Source organism: Oryctolagus cuniculus, chromosome 1 (assembly GCF_964237555.1).
Source record: "Oryctolagus cuniculus chromosome 1, mOryCun1.1, whole genome shotgun sequence".
NCBI lineage: Eukaryota > Metazoa > Chordata > Mammalia > Lagomorpha > Leporidae > Oryctolagus > Oryctolagus cuniculus.
This window is the reverse complement of record NC_091432.1, coordinates 61183270-61200106: the sequence shown is the minus strand read 5'-3', so window position 1 is coordinate 61200106 and position 16837 is coordinate 61183270. Positions and strand designations below refer to the sequence as shown.

General features: G+C 40.8%; 1 protein-coding gene and 1 long non-coding RNA gene across 3 annotated transcripts in view; both read left to right on the top strand.

Moving 5' to 3' along the window:
• Positions 1 to 16837, top strand: part of OLFR651_1 (olfactory receptor 651) — a 23079-nt gene extending 6242 nt beyond the window's left edge. The window contains exon 2 of one of the 2 annotated variants that reach the window (XM_070076884.1): positions 15305 to 16837. In XM_070076884.1, coding sequence (XP_069932985.1) covers positions 15341 to 16282 — 942 coding nt within the window. In that variant the 5' untranslated portion in view covers positions 15305 to 15340 and the 3' untranslated portion in view covers positions 16283 to 16837. 2 annotated transcript variants of the gene reach the window in all.
• On the top strand, positions 2369 to 11379 carry LOC138849716 (uncharacterized). Its single transcript, XR_011388808.1, has 2 exons — positions 2369 to 5064; positions 7055 to 11379. It is a non-coding gene; the product is annotated as an uncharacterized lncRNA (long non-coding RNA).

Below are 16837 nucleotides of genomic sequence, written 5' to 3'. Positions count from 1 at the left end.
TGGTTTTTCATAATGCTTAGCCTATGTTTTATAAGTGTTAACATATGTAATGCAAAAATAATTATGAAAATTTGATGTTAGTTAATTAGATTTACAAATAAGGAAGCAGATATAAATATTGAAGAAAGGTAATTAATAGATCTTGAATTTAATCTTAGATCTTTATGATTTTGTACTCTGAACTCTTTAACTTGGTATATCTTCTTTCTCAAATGGCTCACAAACTCCTCAGACTTAATTTCTCCACAGCTGATTTTGAAACTCACTACCTTACCGTGTAAAAACACTTTCTTTTTTGTCTTCTTTTGTGTTAAGTAGAAACAGAAAAAAAATATTAATTCCAAAGCCAGAAACCTGTGCCTGTCCTTTCTTTCTCCAATGCTGACAACTTCCAACAAAATTAACTCAACACCTGTGCTGCATATTTGAGTTTTAGGTACTTATAAGTCATTCAAGTGGAAATACTCCTCATATTCTCACCTTTATTATCATGGTTGAATTTGGCTTGCCCATAATTTTATTTGCCTCTTTTTGATAAACATGATACAGATAAAATATCTTTCTGAGAGTTTTTCAAAGTCTTGTTTTATATAAAAAATTTAAGTCTTCTCTTTGAAAGTCTTCCAGCCTTACTCCTTTCTGTTTACTCTCTCTGAAAAAGCCATGATAATCACTCTATAAAATATAATCCATGTATGAATGTGTCATTTTGCGCCTTTCAGCTCTGCCATGACCCCAGTGTCCTCAGGTTAAACATAAATATTGTCCTTCCTTAGGATCATTGCAGGAAACAGAAGACTTAAACAAAAAGAGAAACTACCCATGAAACTCTTTATTTCTATTTATTTACACTAGTATAGGTATGTTTTCATGTCATTTACATTTCCTGGTTCTTTGAGCAAGTAATCCCAGAGTTTTGATTTTCTTTTGTGTTGTCACACTCGGTATTCTGTTGTTATACAAAAATAAAACTTGGCTAGAGTTGGTTAGGAGATATCCTTTCTCATGTTTAGAAATTGCCCCAAAGTAATACCACCTCTTTCCTAAAACTGTCACTGAAAAGAAGCTATATATTACATCAAGATGAACATATGAAATTAGAGCACTATCACAAATTCATTTATTTACTCGTATATCTGTCCACACCTATGCCATGAACTACTATGAAGAAAGAAATTCAACCTTAGGCGTCTCTCCAAGAAAATTATTGACATATTATATGTTCTCAGTAAATGTTTAATGTACCTTCAAACTACATAAGAAATTTCTTCCTCCAAGCTATTTTCTCCAACTTTTCCTTAACCCTTTCTCTAACAGGCCTAAATTACACAGAAAATTATTTCAGCCATTGTCTTATCCCTAGGTTTGCCTGTTTCTCCTACATTTCCAGTTGAAACTGTATGTACAGGCCGGCGCCGCTGCTCAATAGGCTAATCCTCCGCCTTGCGGTGCCAGCACACGGGGTTCAAGTCCCTGTTGGGGCGCCGGATTCTGTCCCGGTTGCCCCTCTTCCAGGGCAGCTCTCTGCTGTGGCCTGGGAAGGCAGTGGAGGATGGCCCAAGTCCTTAGGCCCTGCACCCGCATGGGAGACTAGGAGAAGCACCTGGCTCCTGGCTTCAGATCAGTGAGGTGCGCCAGTCACAGCACGCCGGCTGCAGTGGCCATTGGGGGGTGAACTACCCGAAAAAGGAGGACCTTTCTCTCTGTGTCTCTCTCTTACTGTCCACTCTGTCAATCCAAGAAAAAAAATCTGTATGTACAAACATTATAGAAGACAGTATGGAGATCTTCAGAAATATGAAAATAAATCTACCATTTGATCCAAAATCCCATTCCTGTGAATTTACCCAAAGGAAATGAAACCTGCATATGTAAGATTTATTTCTATCCCAATGCTTATAGTAGCTCAATTCACAATTTCTAAAATATGGAATCAAACCACATGTCAGAAAAAAAGATGGAATATAGGAGTGGGTATTGAGGGAGTGAGGAAGGAAGGGGAGGGGAGTATGGTTATCTTGTTAGAATTGTGTCTATGGGGGCCAGCGCCGTGGCTCAATTGGTTAATCCTCCACCTGCGGTGCCGGCACTCCGGGCCCTAGTCCCAGTTGTGGCGCCGGTTCTGTCCCAATTGCTCCTCTTCCAGTCCAAATCTTTGCTGGGAGGGCAGTAGAGGATGGTCCAAGTGCTTGGGCCCCTGCACCTGCATGGGAGACCAGGAAGAAGCACCTGGCTCCCGGCTTCGGATAGGTGCAGTGCCAGCTGTAACAGCCATTTGGGGAGTGAACCAAGGGAAGGAAGACCTTTCTCTCTGTCTCTCTCACTGTCTACAACTCTACCTGTCAAAAAAATTAATTAATTAAAAAAAGTTTGTTACCTATAGGGAATTTTGTAGATCTTTAATCGAGTTGAAAAAATTTCCCTCAGGTCTATATTGCTGAAATTTTTGTCATTAATGGTTGTTACATCTGTCAAATGGGTTTTATGTACTAATACTATAGTCATAATTTTTCTCCTTTGGATGAGATAGACTACATGAATTTATTTTTAACATTGAACCAGCTTTGCATACCCTGAATAAATATAATTTATTTGTGGGATATAGTTATTTTTACATTTTGTTTGACTTGATCTGTTAATATGATGTGGAAAAATTTGCATCTATGCTCATGATAGTTATTGGCTCTTGCTCCTCTTTTTTTTTTTTTATTTGACAGGCAGAGTTAGACAGTGAGAGAGACAGAGAGAAAGGTCTTCCTTCCATTGGTTCACCCCCAAATGGCTGCCACGGCTGGCGCACTGTGCTGATCCAAAGCTAGGAGCCAGGTGCTTCTCCTGGTCTCCCATGCAGGTTCAGGACTCAAGCACTTGGGCCATCCTCCACTGCCTTCCCAGGCCACAGCAGAGTTGTTCCTCTTTCTTTCAATGTATTTACCTAATTTTTGTATTATGGTAATTCTGGCCTCATAGAATATATTACAAATCACTTTTTTCTGCAATAAATTGGGAAAGAATTGGCATAATTTATTCTTTGAGTGTTTTGTACAATTCACGAATTTATCAGTGAAATTAAATGTCATTTAAAAATTTGAGAGACTAGGGAGACAGAGAGAGAGAGAGAGAGGGAGAGAGAGAGATACCAATTGCCCATTCACTCCTCAAATGTCCACAATGTCTGAGGTTTAAGCTAGGAGTAAGGAACTCAGCCAGGTTTTCTGTGTGCATGGCAGGAATCCATTACTTAAACCACCACTGCTACCTCTCAGTGACAGCACTAGCAGGAAGCTGGATTCTGGAGTTATCAAACCCAGGCACTCTGGAATATGAGTGTCCTAACTGGTAGATTAAATGTTAGGCCAAATTTTGCCCCAATAGGTCTTTAAAAAAAAGAAATATGTTACTTAGACGTATGTTACTTAATCTAGATATTTTGAAATATTAAGATCCACCTGTTATTGATTTCTAGTAAAGTAATATGGTGATCTGAGGACGTAATTGCATGGTTTCAATTACTTTAATTTGTTAATGTTCATTTTATGGTATAGAATGTGGTCTATTGGTTAATTTCTCATGTAGTCTTGAGAAGAATATATATTTGCCTATTAGATGGAGTATTATTTATTTTTTTTAAATTTTTTTAATTTACTAAATATAAATTTCCAAAGTACAGTTTATGGATTACAACGGCTCCCCCCCCCATAATTTACCTCCCACTCGCACCCCTCCCATCTCCCGCTCCCTCTCCCATTCCATTCACATCAAGATTCATTTTCAATTATCTTTATATACAGAAGATCGATTTAGTATATATTAAGTAAAGATTGCATCAGTTTGCACCCACACAGAAACACAAAGTGTAAAATATTGTTTCAGTACTAATTATAGCATTACTTCACATTGGACAACACATTAAGGACAGATCCCACCTAAGAAGTAAGTACACAGTGACTCCTGTTTTTGACTTAACAATTTGACACTCTTGTTTATGGCGTCAGTAATCTCCCTAGGCTCGAGTCATGAGTTGCCAAGGCTATGGAAGCCTTTTGAGTTTGCCGACTTCCATCTTATTCTGACAGGGTCATAGTCAAAGTGGAAGTTCTCGCCTCCCTTCAGAGAAAGGCACCTGCTTCTTTGAAGGTCCCGTTCTTTCCACCGGGATCTCACTTGCAGAGACCTTTCATTTAGGTCTTCTTTTTTTTTCCAGGGTGTCTTGGCTTTCCATGCCTAAAATACTCTCATGGGCTCTTAAGCCAGATGTGAATGCCTTAGGGGCTGATTCTGAGGCCAGAGTGCTATTTAGGACATCTGCCATTCTATGAGTCTGCTGTGTATCCCGCTTCCCATAATGGATCGTTCTCTCTCCATTTTTGATTCTATCAGTTAGTATTAGCAGAAACTAGTCTTGTTTGTGTGATCCCTTTGACTCTTAGACTTATCAGTGTGATCAATTGTGAACTGAAATTGATCACTTGGACTAGTGAGATGGCATTGGTACATGCCACCTTGATGGGATTGTATGGAATCCCCTGGCACGTTTCTAACTCCACCATTTGGGGCAAGTCCGATTGAGCATGTCCCAAATTGTACATCTCCTCCCTCTCTTATTCCCACTCTTATATTTAACAGGGATAACTTTTCAGTTCAAATTGAAACACCTAAGAATAATTGTGTGTTAATTACAGAGTTCAACCAATAGTACTAGAAGAAAACAAAACAAAATACTAAAATGGATAAAGTATTACATTGTACATCAACAGTCAGGACAAGAGCTGATCAAGTCACTGTTTCTCATTGCTGATATTATTTCTTTTTTTTTTTTAATTTATTTGACAGGTAGAGTTACAGACAGTGAGAGAGAGAGGACAGAAAGAAAGGTCTTCCTTCTGCTGGTTCACTCCCTAAATGGCTGCTACGGCCGGTGCTGCACCGATCCGAAGCCAGGAGGCAGGTACTTCTTCCTGGTCTCCCAGGCCACAGCAGAGAGCTGGACTGGAAGAGGAGCAACTGGTACTAGAACCCAGCACCCATATGGGATGCCGGTGCCGCAGGCGGAGGATTAACCAAGTGAGCCACTGAGCCAGCCCCCGATATTATTTCTTTAAACAGCTATCTTGTAGATATTTGAGAATAACAAAACAATATATTCTATTTCACCTTCATTTATTCATTTTCCAGTGTTCCACCTTTATTTATAGAGATCTGAATTTCTCATATCAGGGTACTGCAAAATGTTCATAAGAAATGGAATTGAGTAGTTTATTTTGGTGCAACAGGTATTTAAAATCCATGCTTCTGTGGGAGTCTTTGTGAACTTCCTGGAAAATACATACTATGAAGAAACTATGCTTGGATTTCAAAAAATTGTTGCACCAAAATAGATTCATCTTTTAATTCCATGACCCAAAAACTTCAATGTGTAATTTTTCCTGTAGTGGACATAAAGCTGAATCCACTCAAGATTCTTTCAAGTGTTATTATTTCAGGAAATAAAATAACTTGAACAAAGTTTTATCCAGGAGCCAGTGTTGGGGTATAGCAGGTAAAGCAGCTTCCTGTGATGCCAACGTCCCATATACATGTGGGTTCGAGACCCATCTGCTCTACTTCCAATGCGGCTCTGTGCTAATGTGTTAGGAAAGCAGCAGATGGGCCAAATGCTTGGGTCTCTGCATGCATGTGGGAGACCCGGAAGAAGCTCCTGACTCCTGGCTTCAGCCTGGGCCAGCAATGGACATTGTAGCCATTTGAGGAGTGAACCACTGAATGGAAGATCTCTTTCTCACTTTGTCTCTTCCTCTCTCTGTGTAACTTGACTTTCAAATAAATAAATAAATAAATATTTTTAAAATGCTTTATCCAATTATAAAGTAAATATTACATCATTGTAAATTATCTTTGTTTTCATAATATCCATAGCCAGGTAGTCTTAATATTGTTGTGTTTTAAATCTTTTTTTAAAGATTTATTTTATTTATTTGAAAGAGAATTACAGATAGATGTAAAGACAGAGAGAAGTCTTCTACCTGCTGGTTCACTCCCCAGATGGCTGCAACAGCCGGAGCTGTGCAGATCAAAGCCAGGAGCCAGGAGCTTCTTTCAAGTCTCCCACGCGGGTGCAGGGGCCCAAGGACTTGGGCCATCTTGTACTGCTTTCCCAGGCCATAGCAGAGAGCTGGATCAGATGAGGAACATCCGGGACTAGAACTGGCTCCCATGTGGGATGCCGGCGCTTCAAACCAGGGCTTTAACCTGCTGCGCCACAATGCCAGCTCCTGTCTTTTAAATCTAATTCAAAATAATAGGTAACGTTACATTAGTTTTCTTTTTTTTTCTTTCTTTTTTATTTGACAGATAGAGTTAGACAGTGAGAAAGAGAGACAGAGAGAAAGGTCTTCCTGCCGTTGGTTCACCCCACAAATGGCCTCTGTGGTCGGCACGCTGCACCAATCCGAAGCCAGGAGCCAAGTGCTTCTTCCTGGTCTCCCATGCAGGTGCAGGTGCCCAAGCACTTGGGTCATCCTCCACTGCCCTCCTGGGCCACAGCAGTTAGCTGGACTGGAAGAGGAGAAACCGGGACTAGAACCCGGCGCCCATATGGGATGCCGGCGCCGTAGGTGGAGGATAAACCAAGTGAGCCATGGCGCTGGCCCGTTACATTCATTTTCTATCACTTCATGACATTCTATCACAAGCCTAATGACTTAAAGTAGCATTTGTATCTCAGCGTTTCTGCTGGTCAGGAAGCTGAGACTTCCTTTAGATGGATTCTCTCTTTTAGACTCTTACTAGGATGTACTCAAGGTGTCAGCTGGAATAAATTTTCATACAATACACAAAGGTCTGGTCCAAAGCTAACTTAGATTGTTGTCAGAGTTCAGTTCCTTGCATTTGTGAGGCTGAGAACCTCAGCTCCTAATGACTGATGCAAAGTTTTTTGCTGCATAGGCTTCTCGGTATTTCACACTATGGCTGTTGCTTCTTAGTGTCAACAAGGGAAGCAGAGATACTCTAATGAGACTGTTTTCTGTAATGCAACATTTCATCACCTTTGCAGAACAGTATTGACTGTAAGGAATGAGAAGTTCCACCCACTGTCAACGAGAAGGAATTGCACAAAGGCTTGAACACCAGAAGGTCAGATCAGTGGAAGTTCATTCTGGACAAAGCCAGGACAGAGCGCTTAGCGTCCTCTGCCAATGAGAATGGCCAAGAGGCTTCTGAAAGCTGAGTAACTCTACACAGGTCCCTGGCCCTGATAAACAACTTGTACTTAACAAGCTCTGGAAACTGCAGAAGAGATTTTTTTAAAAAGTCAGCTCTTCAGGATCACTTTGCCCAGCAGCCCTAAAAAGACCTTGGAGACTTAGGTTTCCCTTTGCACAGAGACAATCTTGATACAATGAGTAAATACGAGTATCACAGTGTGGGGTGCCTTACTTCAAATTTCCTTCTTCAGAGTGCTCTGACAGCAGCCATTGCTGTAATGGAATGCAAGCAGAAGCAATAGTAGCAACAGTAGTAGCAGCAGTCACATACTTCAGGGCATGGCCAGTCAGGCCAGGGGAAACCTAGGCTCAACTCAATTGTCCTGCCCTGCACAAAACTGACAGGTCCTGGCTATGATGTAGACCACAGCTCCTCCTAACTCTCAAATTCCTCCCTCCATCCCAGAAGATATGTGTCCAAATGTTACAGGATGGTGAGAGTGATCTTGGTTCTTGCCTCAAGCCAATGAAGAATTTCAACATGGACAGGGATAATGAGCAAAGCAAAGTTTATTGCATGTAAAAACCTGTTCACATAGCAGTTAAGAGGTAAAATCCAAGGGAAGAGTTGTCCAAGGAGTCTGCAAGTGCTGGCTGTTTTATGCACAAAATGGCTCCCTCTGGCCACTTTTTGAGAAGTGAGTACATATTTAACCAATCAGGAGGCCAGAATAACAGCTAGTCAGGAGGCAGGGATTAGTAACTATGTCCAGCCTGTTTTCATTCACTCCTCCAGTCTCCAAATACATTGTGGAGGTTCTGGTGCTGGTGCCACAGGAGTAGTGGCAGGAAGAGTAGGCGGCTCTAGTCACTTGGGTCTGTGTCTCACCCCAAGAGATGTGGAAGATGCTTGTTTTTGCTGGATTTTTCAGGGACACACAGCGTCTTGTAACAGCTCTTCTTGTTGCAGCTCTCTCTGGTGCAGCTCTCTCCCCTGCTAGGTCTATCACGTGCTGCCATCTTCTGGGTTATAGCTTCTCTTCTCAGCTGGCACCATTGAGACTGGACTTCAGCAGCCCGAAGGGCTGCTTACTCTGGGCTGTCCATCAAGAATACCAGGCTCAGACTTTTATGCATTTCTGGAGCAGGAACTTGCTTTAGATTGCTCAATGTGTATGCTAAGGAGGGATGCTGCATGAACCAATCAGGAAATTGACACTGGAGTAACTTGTTTTACACAGAAGTATGCAGAATTCTCAATGAGGTCTGTTCAGCAGACTCAACAACATTTGAAGAATATATTGTATATGCTCCTTTTGTCTCTAGTCTCCCTCTCCTTCAAGGGTCCTGAAGAGTGTTTTTGCTTTGTTATGTATTTTCTGTCACTTGCAGGACAGTCTCCTTTGTGCTGTAAGTTCCATCAAGATGTTCGCCCCACCTCTCCATTTGTATACCTTTCTTATAAGATTCTTGGCATCTTAGACTCATGGAGGATTTGGCTGAGACCCTCAATGTCCCTGCATCCCTTTCTAAGGACAGAATTTAATGATCTTTTTTTCTCAGAACTGCTTGTCAAAGCTTTGTAAAATATCCTGAACAAAAACCTGGTGCTGCCTTTCTAAGTTGCTGTGAGTGCTTTGGTTTCAGGTTCATGCCAAGCCTGTAAGTAATGACAGCTGAGATAACAGAGGATGCCCTTGGCTCCAGTTCTTCCCATACTGAAATCTACAGATGTCATCCACATGTGTGAGGCTGATAAACTATCAAGGACAAACAAAGTTATTTGAAATATCACATCTAACAGTTCCCCTGAAACCAAAAGCTAAACTGAAATACTTAAATTGAACTGGGAATCAGGTAGGAGGTCCTATGAAGAGAGATCACACTAGGAGATCTGTAAACCTGCTACCTGACTAGTACAGTCCAGCTTCGGATGCCCTAACCTTGTAACCCCTTTTTTCTCAGGGGGCTGGTTGAGTCCCTTGCATTATACATCTTGTGTGTGTACCCTGACATCATGAAACTGCCTCAGCCCAGGAAAGCATTCCATTTAGCTTCAAATTACTGGCTAGAGCTCTTCTGCCCAAGTGATGCTTTTGGTGAATGCTTCTTGGCTCTGGAGGAGATCCCACAGGCTATGTAAACCTTTTTGTGGACTGGTAACCATTGAGTATCATAGTTCTATTCAGCCCTTCAGATTCAGCCTGATCTTGACCATGACCTTGATCCAGCGTTGCCTCAAGCTAATTTTTCAGTTCTTGTCAAGGCCCCACAAAGTATAACTCATTGGAATGCATAATGATGGAACCTACGTTAACAGCACAGGTTTTGAAAAATCAGGAGGTAGAGGTGAGTCTGACTCTAGACAAAAATCTTATGTGTGATATTTTAAAAATATTTATAAAAATCTCATTTATTAGAATGGAGGAAAAAGAGAAAGGGAGAAAGAGAGAGAGGAAGGGAGAGAGGAAGAGAGAGGGAGGGAGAGAGAGGAAGGGAGAGGGAGAAAGGGATGGGAGAGGGGAAAGAGAGAGGGACAGAGAGGGGAGGGAAGAAAGGAGAGAATGGGGGAGAGGGTTAGGAGAGGAGAGAGGGCAAGAACGGAAGAGAGAGAGGGGAGGAGAAAGGGAGAGAAAGGAAGAGAAGAGGAGAGAAAGAGGGGAGAGGAAGGGGGAGGAGGGACAGAGAGTAAGCGTGTCGGGGGAGAGATATTCCATCCGCTGTTTTACTCTACCAATACCTATAACAGCAAGCCCAGAAACCCAGACTTCCATGTGAGTAGCCCATGTGGGTGACAAGGACTCACCTTCTTAAGCCACTACTGCTTCTTCCCAGGATGTGCCTTAGCAGGAAGCTGGAATCAGAAACACAGCTGGGATTCAAACCCAGGCACTCCAATATGGGATGTGGATGTCCCAAGTGGTGTGGTGTCTTAACTGCTGCACCAAATGCTTATCTTCTGTTGTTTTAGACACTAAGACTGACAATTTCAAAGATCAGAGGGATAACGGGGCAAAAGTGCCTTCCTCACACCAGACTAGCTGCACAGCCAGTGCACTGCATTCCTTATGGGAGTTGCAGTTAAGAACTCAGCCCTCACCTCAAGCTGTGTGTTAGGTATGTTTACATTGTCAGCCCAGGTTCTTTCACTGGATAAATACCTGGTTTTTATGGCTTTTTTTTTTTCAGCTAAGAGGAAACAAAATAAGCACAAAATAAGACAATTAATAGTTGCGTAGGTTATTCAAACTTACTAGTTAGAAAGAAAGAGTACATGTCTACCATATGTGCTAGAAAGTAAAGGAAAATGCCCTTAAGAAAAGAGTTTCAGAATTGCGACAAATATAGTTTTGTCAAGCTTAGTTTTATTGTTTAAAGTCCATGCCTTTATTCCTGTTAATCTAAGTCTTTTCACTTGTTGAACTCTGTATTTAGTGGAGCATTAATCCTTGACTGTAGTGTAAATTAAAGATATGTTATCTCAAAAAAAGAGTCCTAGAGGGTGAACCCCAAATCCTATTCCTGACAACTCAGGTCTTACCCACCTCTCTGCCCTCCCCTCTGAAGTACACATGTCTGAGGAATCTCCCACTCAAAACCATCCAGCAAACCACCATGGTGCAAGAAAACGGGCAGTATGTATCCATGTAGCAGCATAACCTCAAAATGTAGAAAGCTAATAAAAGAAGGACACAGATTGCTTTCTTTTAGAGTTCCTAAAAGGCAACTCAGCCTTCTCATTTCCTTGATTTTAGTCTTGTGAGACTTCTATCAGACTTCTCAAATGCAGAAGTATAAGATAATATACATTTGTATTCTTTTAAGCCATGAAGCTTGTGGGAATTTAAAAAATATTTTTAGGTGCATATGGAGCATATGAACACTTGAATCCATTACTGAGGAAATTGGAAGAAGCTACATTTGTGAGGGGCTGTAAATATCACATTTATATTTATAGTATGAGTATAGATATAAAACATATCAAGTATTTCCATATTAATATATAGTTGCAATACAATCAAATAAAGACTTCATGTGTTTAAGTGTGTATAAGATTACTTTAAAATGTTAATAGAAAAATAGATTTAATATAAGCTTGTTTTTGTGTAAATTATTTTAAAATATTTTATTAAAATAAAATGTCTATAGAGAGAAATGCTCTTAAGTGTTTTGATCAATGAGGTTTTTATTTTTTGTGTGATTTGATCACCCTTATAATAAGCACCCAAATTAAAAACAAAACATTGCTAATACTCCAGGAGTCCTCACTATTCCTCCTCTGTGTTAAAAGATTTATTTATTTGAAAGTCTGAGTTACAGCAAGAGGAAGAGAGATCTTCCATCCTCTGGTTCACTCCCCAAATGCTGTCAACGGCCAAGGGCTGGGCCAGAATAAAGCCAGGAGTCAGGAGCTTCCTCCATTTATCCCACCTAGGTGCAAGAGCACAGGCACTTGGACCATCCTCCACTGCCTGCCCAAGCACATTAGCAGTCAACCGGGTCTTAAACCAGCACCCATATGGGACTCCAAAATCACAAGGTGGCATCATCCATTATATCACAATGCTGGTCTATCCATTGCTTTTATTTCCATATGTGAAACATGTTGATTTAGTGAAACAATGGTAAAATCCAGCGAAGCAACCTGATAACCACATACAAAACATTCTAACATGCATAACATTTTTTATCCTCTCTATGTATTAACTACAACAAAATTGAGAAAATGTGATTTTTTTCTTTTCTGATTCTGGCTTATTTCATTTAGCATTATGATCTCAAGTTGCAGCCATGTTGGTGCAAAAAAATCGAAGTCTGTGTATAATTTTTCATAGTGCTCGTTTCCCATCTTTTGGAGACTGTGTACATGTGTATAAGCATATGTGTGTGTGTGTGTGTGTATCTGTGTGCTTGTAAATTAAGAAACTTCTTATAAAACTTCCATGTCAATGCACAGTGCCAAGAGCGTTAAGAAAATTTTGAAGAAAAATATTGGAGGACTTACATGCTAATACCAATAACAAAGAAAACTTTTATTTTGTTTGCACCATATCAGTACAGTTTATACAAATAGACTAATTATAGATGGTACAGGGACATTCTTAGCCTTCTGAGAGTTCTGCCTCAACAGACTGAGTCTGATTTGCTTTAGGATAAATCTCCTAGGGAGCTAATTTCCACAGGCTGCTAAAACTCCACGCTGCATTCCATCTCAAGGGAAGGACGTTAATAGCATAGTTTCTATATCTTATGTGGGAATGCAAATGGAGGGGCCCACAGTACCCGAGTTATCTACTGAGAATACTGGGAAAAGCATAAATATAATAATTTTTCCTCTTGCTAGAACCATTCCTGACAAAACTTTTCTTGCCTTCTTTTAAGTAAATACTTCCCACTGATTCTGTAAACTAAAAGTTGGAAGACAAATTCTGGTGAGTTGAAAGCTTCAGTCTATCAGTGAGAAAGAAAACCCTACCCTGGCTCTACTATTTTATCAATAAGGATATTCTCTAGTTTGCTCAATATCTGAGTAGGGCTTCTGCTATGACATTGGGAGAAATGACTTTCATAAGGAGATGAACCCTGGCTGGCGACTGCTGATCCCAATTAATGTGACCAGTGACACAGCCAATAACTGAGAAGGAAAGAGTTCTTTGGGTAAAAGAAATGAGATCAAAATAGGTTTTGAATGAAAAAACAGACCTTGGTTTGTATGTTTTCCTTTGACTTCCCTTAGTAGTTTTAATGACTGGTGGTCAGTTTCTTTCCCCCATTAAATATATTTCTTGTGACCCTGAGGAAGTGTCCTTCTTATTAGAGAGTGAATCTGTGTTCTGAGGCTGAACTACAACATGGCCTAAATTATAAAAATACCATGGGGCTTTCTCAGTCCACCTGCTTTTGAGGCCACAGATCGTTTGACCTTCATTTTAGAGAGGACTTTTTGAGGACTTTGTTGCTCTACACTACTCACAGAAGCTCAGTGCCTGTAGGAGTTGAGTCTGCGTCAAATTCAGGAATGTAACTTTGGAGTGTTATATTCATATGGGGGACTGTTTTTGGACAGTGCAGACTAGTTATTTTTTTCTTAGGTAGATGTGATGTCTTCATTTTGCCTTATCAGGCACTGTTCAGTGACTCCCTGAAATTTTGACTGAGGACCTGGCAGAGATGTCACAAATCCTACATGAATCCATCTCACTCTTCTTATGCACAAAACACAGTATTACAGAGTGGTTGGGAGTTGATCACAAAATATATTTCTATTCTTTTTAAAAGAAAGCTTTTTATTAGAGGGGGAGAGAGGGAGAGAGAGACTGAGGGAAAAGGGAGAGATGGAGAGCAGAGGAAGAGAGGGAGAGAGAGGGGAGAATGAATCACTCCTTTCTGCTGATTCTTTCCCCTGAGGCCTGCTGCTGGGAACTCAATCCAAATTTCTCACTGCTGCCCCCCAGTGTCTGCATCAGCAGGAAGCCACAATCACAGCTGGAGCCAGGAATTGAACCTAAAGACTATAATATGAGGCTGGGGAATCTTAATCATCAGCCTAAACATTCACTCTTGAATTTATTTTCTTTCTTTTTTTAAAATTATTTATTTATTTGAAAGGCAGAGTTACAGAGAGGGGGTGGGTGTGGGGGGAGAAAGAGAGAAAGAGAGACAGAGAAAGAGAGAAAGAGAGAAAGAGAGAGAGAGAGAGAGAGAAAGTCTTCCATCTGCTGGTTCACTCCCCAGATGGCCGCAAAGGCTAGAGCTAAGCAGATCCAAATCCAGGAGCCAGGAGCTTCTTCCAATCTCCCATGTGGGTGCAGGGGCCCAAGGACTTGGGCCATCTTCTGCTTTCCCAGGTCATAGCAGAGAGCTGGATCAGAGGTGGAACAGTCAGGACTCAAAGCGGTGACATATGGGATGCTGACATTGCAGGTGGTGGCTTTATCTGCTAAGTCCCATTTTTTTTCTTTAAAATCTTTTTGAAAGACTTTACAATTGTTGGGGCCCCAAATTGATCTGAAAATGGCTCATATTTTGCAGAGCCTCTTGGTTGCTGTGCTCCCTGGTACCAAGTTTCTTGATTCCCTCTCTATCCCCTCTCAAATGCACTCTATGATATATAACACAGAAATGGAGTTACAATTGAAGAGCATTTTCAATGCAAAAGCCACCCTCAAAGGTGGGCTCCATTTGGTGTAAACTGCAGATTTCCACAGATGAGATCCAAGCACTGTTAACAAAAATGTAAATTTGGGGGCAAAACTTTTTTTTATTATTCTTTATTTCACCTCTAAGAGGTGAGAATTTGCTTTTCTAAACTTTGTGTAGGGTACGTGCCCTGAGTGTTTTCTGTTATGGAGCCTTTGTCAGGCTCCATAACATGAAGAAGCAGGGGTTTTCCAGAGTCTACAACATTGTGCCTGAAGTCCTAACTCATCTTCTGGGCTCACAGTCCTCTGTGTGAGTCAGGTAAATGCTGTGGACTTGTCCTGGTGTGCTTCCTAGTGGATGCAGTCTTTTATATTCACATCCCAGTGAGCACACATTCTAATCTGAGCTGTTCAATCACTGTGAAACAAGTTTCTGTATCACCCATAGCACAAAAACCTGTGCTTTCCTTGTCTTTCACCCAAACTCTTCAGTTTATTTTTATTTCCAAACTCGTGTCTGAAGACGTAATATTTACTCTTTAAAGTACTTTCTCTCATTTCATCTTGATTGGTCTCATTCAGTATAATATTTTAACAATTTTGTTATCACTCCCTACCACCTTTCTCTTCATCCCTGATTCTTTTGTTCATTTTGAGCCTGAGCCTAAAATAATCTACGGAGATGGGAAACTTGACTATTTATGTTTAGTTACATAAGATTTACCTACAAAAACAGTATTTTGCATGATTTATTTGTAAATATGGAAAGAAATAGAATGAGACTAGTGGCAAAGAGGGGTTAATAATTCTTGAGTTCTAGGTGACAGCACATTCACGGGACTGGGGTTAATTAGGTTGTAAAAATCCTGAATGTCACAGTTGCAACCCTGACAATGTTCAGCTTCAGACTGAATTTGCTAGATTTTGTAGCCCATTCTGACAATGGTTTTTCCTCAGGGCTCAGCAGCTGCTGGATTCCAGGCTGAAGAGACCATGTATAACTTGAGCTGTTACAACCCCAGTTCCTTCATCCTCCTTGGAATACCTGGCCTGGAAAAGCTTCACATCTGGATTGGGATTCCCTTTTGTGCCATCTATGTAGTGGCTCTTGTGGGCAACTGCATCCTCATCTACCTCATTGTGGTTGAGCACAGCCTCCATGAGCCCATGTTTCTCTTCCTGTCTTTGCTGGCCACCACGGATCTCATCTTGTCCACCGCCGCTGTGCCTAAACTGCTCAATATCCTCTGGCTTGGCTTGCGAGAAATAACCTTCTCTGGCTGTCTCACTCAGATGTTCTTCCTGCACTTCAGCTTTGTGGTAGACTCAGCCATCCTGTTGGCCATGGCATTTGATCGCTATGTGGCCATTTGTTTCCCCTTGAGATACACCACCATCCTCACTCCACAGCTGATTGTCAAGCTGATGGTGACCATTGTGGTGAGGAGCTTCCTGGTTATCCTGCCAGTAGTTTTTCTGGTGAAACGGCTACCCTTTTGCAGGACTCGCATCATTCCACACACGTACTGTGAGCACATAGGTGTAGCTCGGCTTTCCTCTGCCGACATCTCCATCAACATCTGGTACGGATTTGCTGTGCCTCTCATGATGGTCATCACAGATGTGATATTTATTGCTGTTTCCTACATCTTCATCCTCCGTGCTGTTTTTCAACTCTCATCCCAGGGTGCCCGCCAGAAGGCCCTGAGCACCTGTGGCTCCCACGTCTGTGTTATCCTCATGTTCTACACTCCCGCCTTTTTCTCCATCCTTGCTCATCGTTTTGGGCATGGTGTCCCTCGGAATGTGCTCATCCTGTTTGCCAACTTCTATGTGGTCATCCCTCCTGCTCTGAATCCTGTTGTTTATGGAGTAAAGACCAAACAGATCCAGGAAAAATTTCTTCTACTCGTCTCATTTCAGAAGACACAATGATTGGAAACTGAAGAAGACATTTAGGTAAAATTGATTGAGTGTAATTTTATGTAACTTGGGAATAAGTAAAAATAAAGTTGTGACACCTACTTTTTTTTTAACGGATGACAGATACAGAATACCAAAATGAGGCTTCAGTCATTTCTATGGCTAATGTTGAGATATTTGAAGGATAGATGTTTCCTCACAGGTAACTCTCCATGGTATGTTGCTATTCTTTTGTAGTACAGTCAGTCTCCCACCTTTATTTGCTGAGTAGTTATCCTCTCTCTCTACTATAATTATCAAACAGTATCAATGCTCCTCTTATGTCTTTTACAAGTTTTATTTCTTCTTGTACTCATCTCCGATTACGTAAAACTGCTTATGTTTTAGACTGGTTTTCTTCAATTGCAAACTCCAGTAAAATCTGAACTTTGTTACAATGCTTATCTTATATTTTGGAAGTGTTGATATATGTCATATAATTAATATAATAATAATATAATATAATAATAATAATTGAGTGTGATATTAGTAAATTTGATTTACAATAAAGAATCATGTTTATTAATA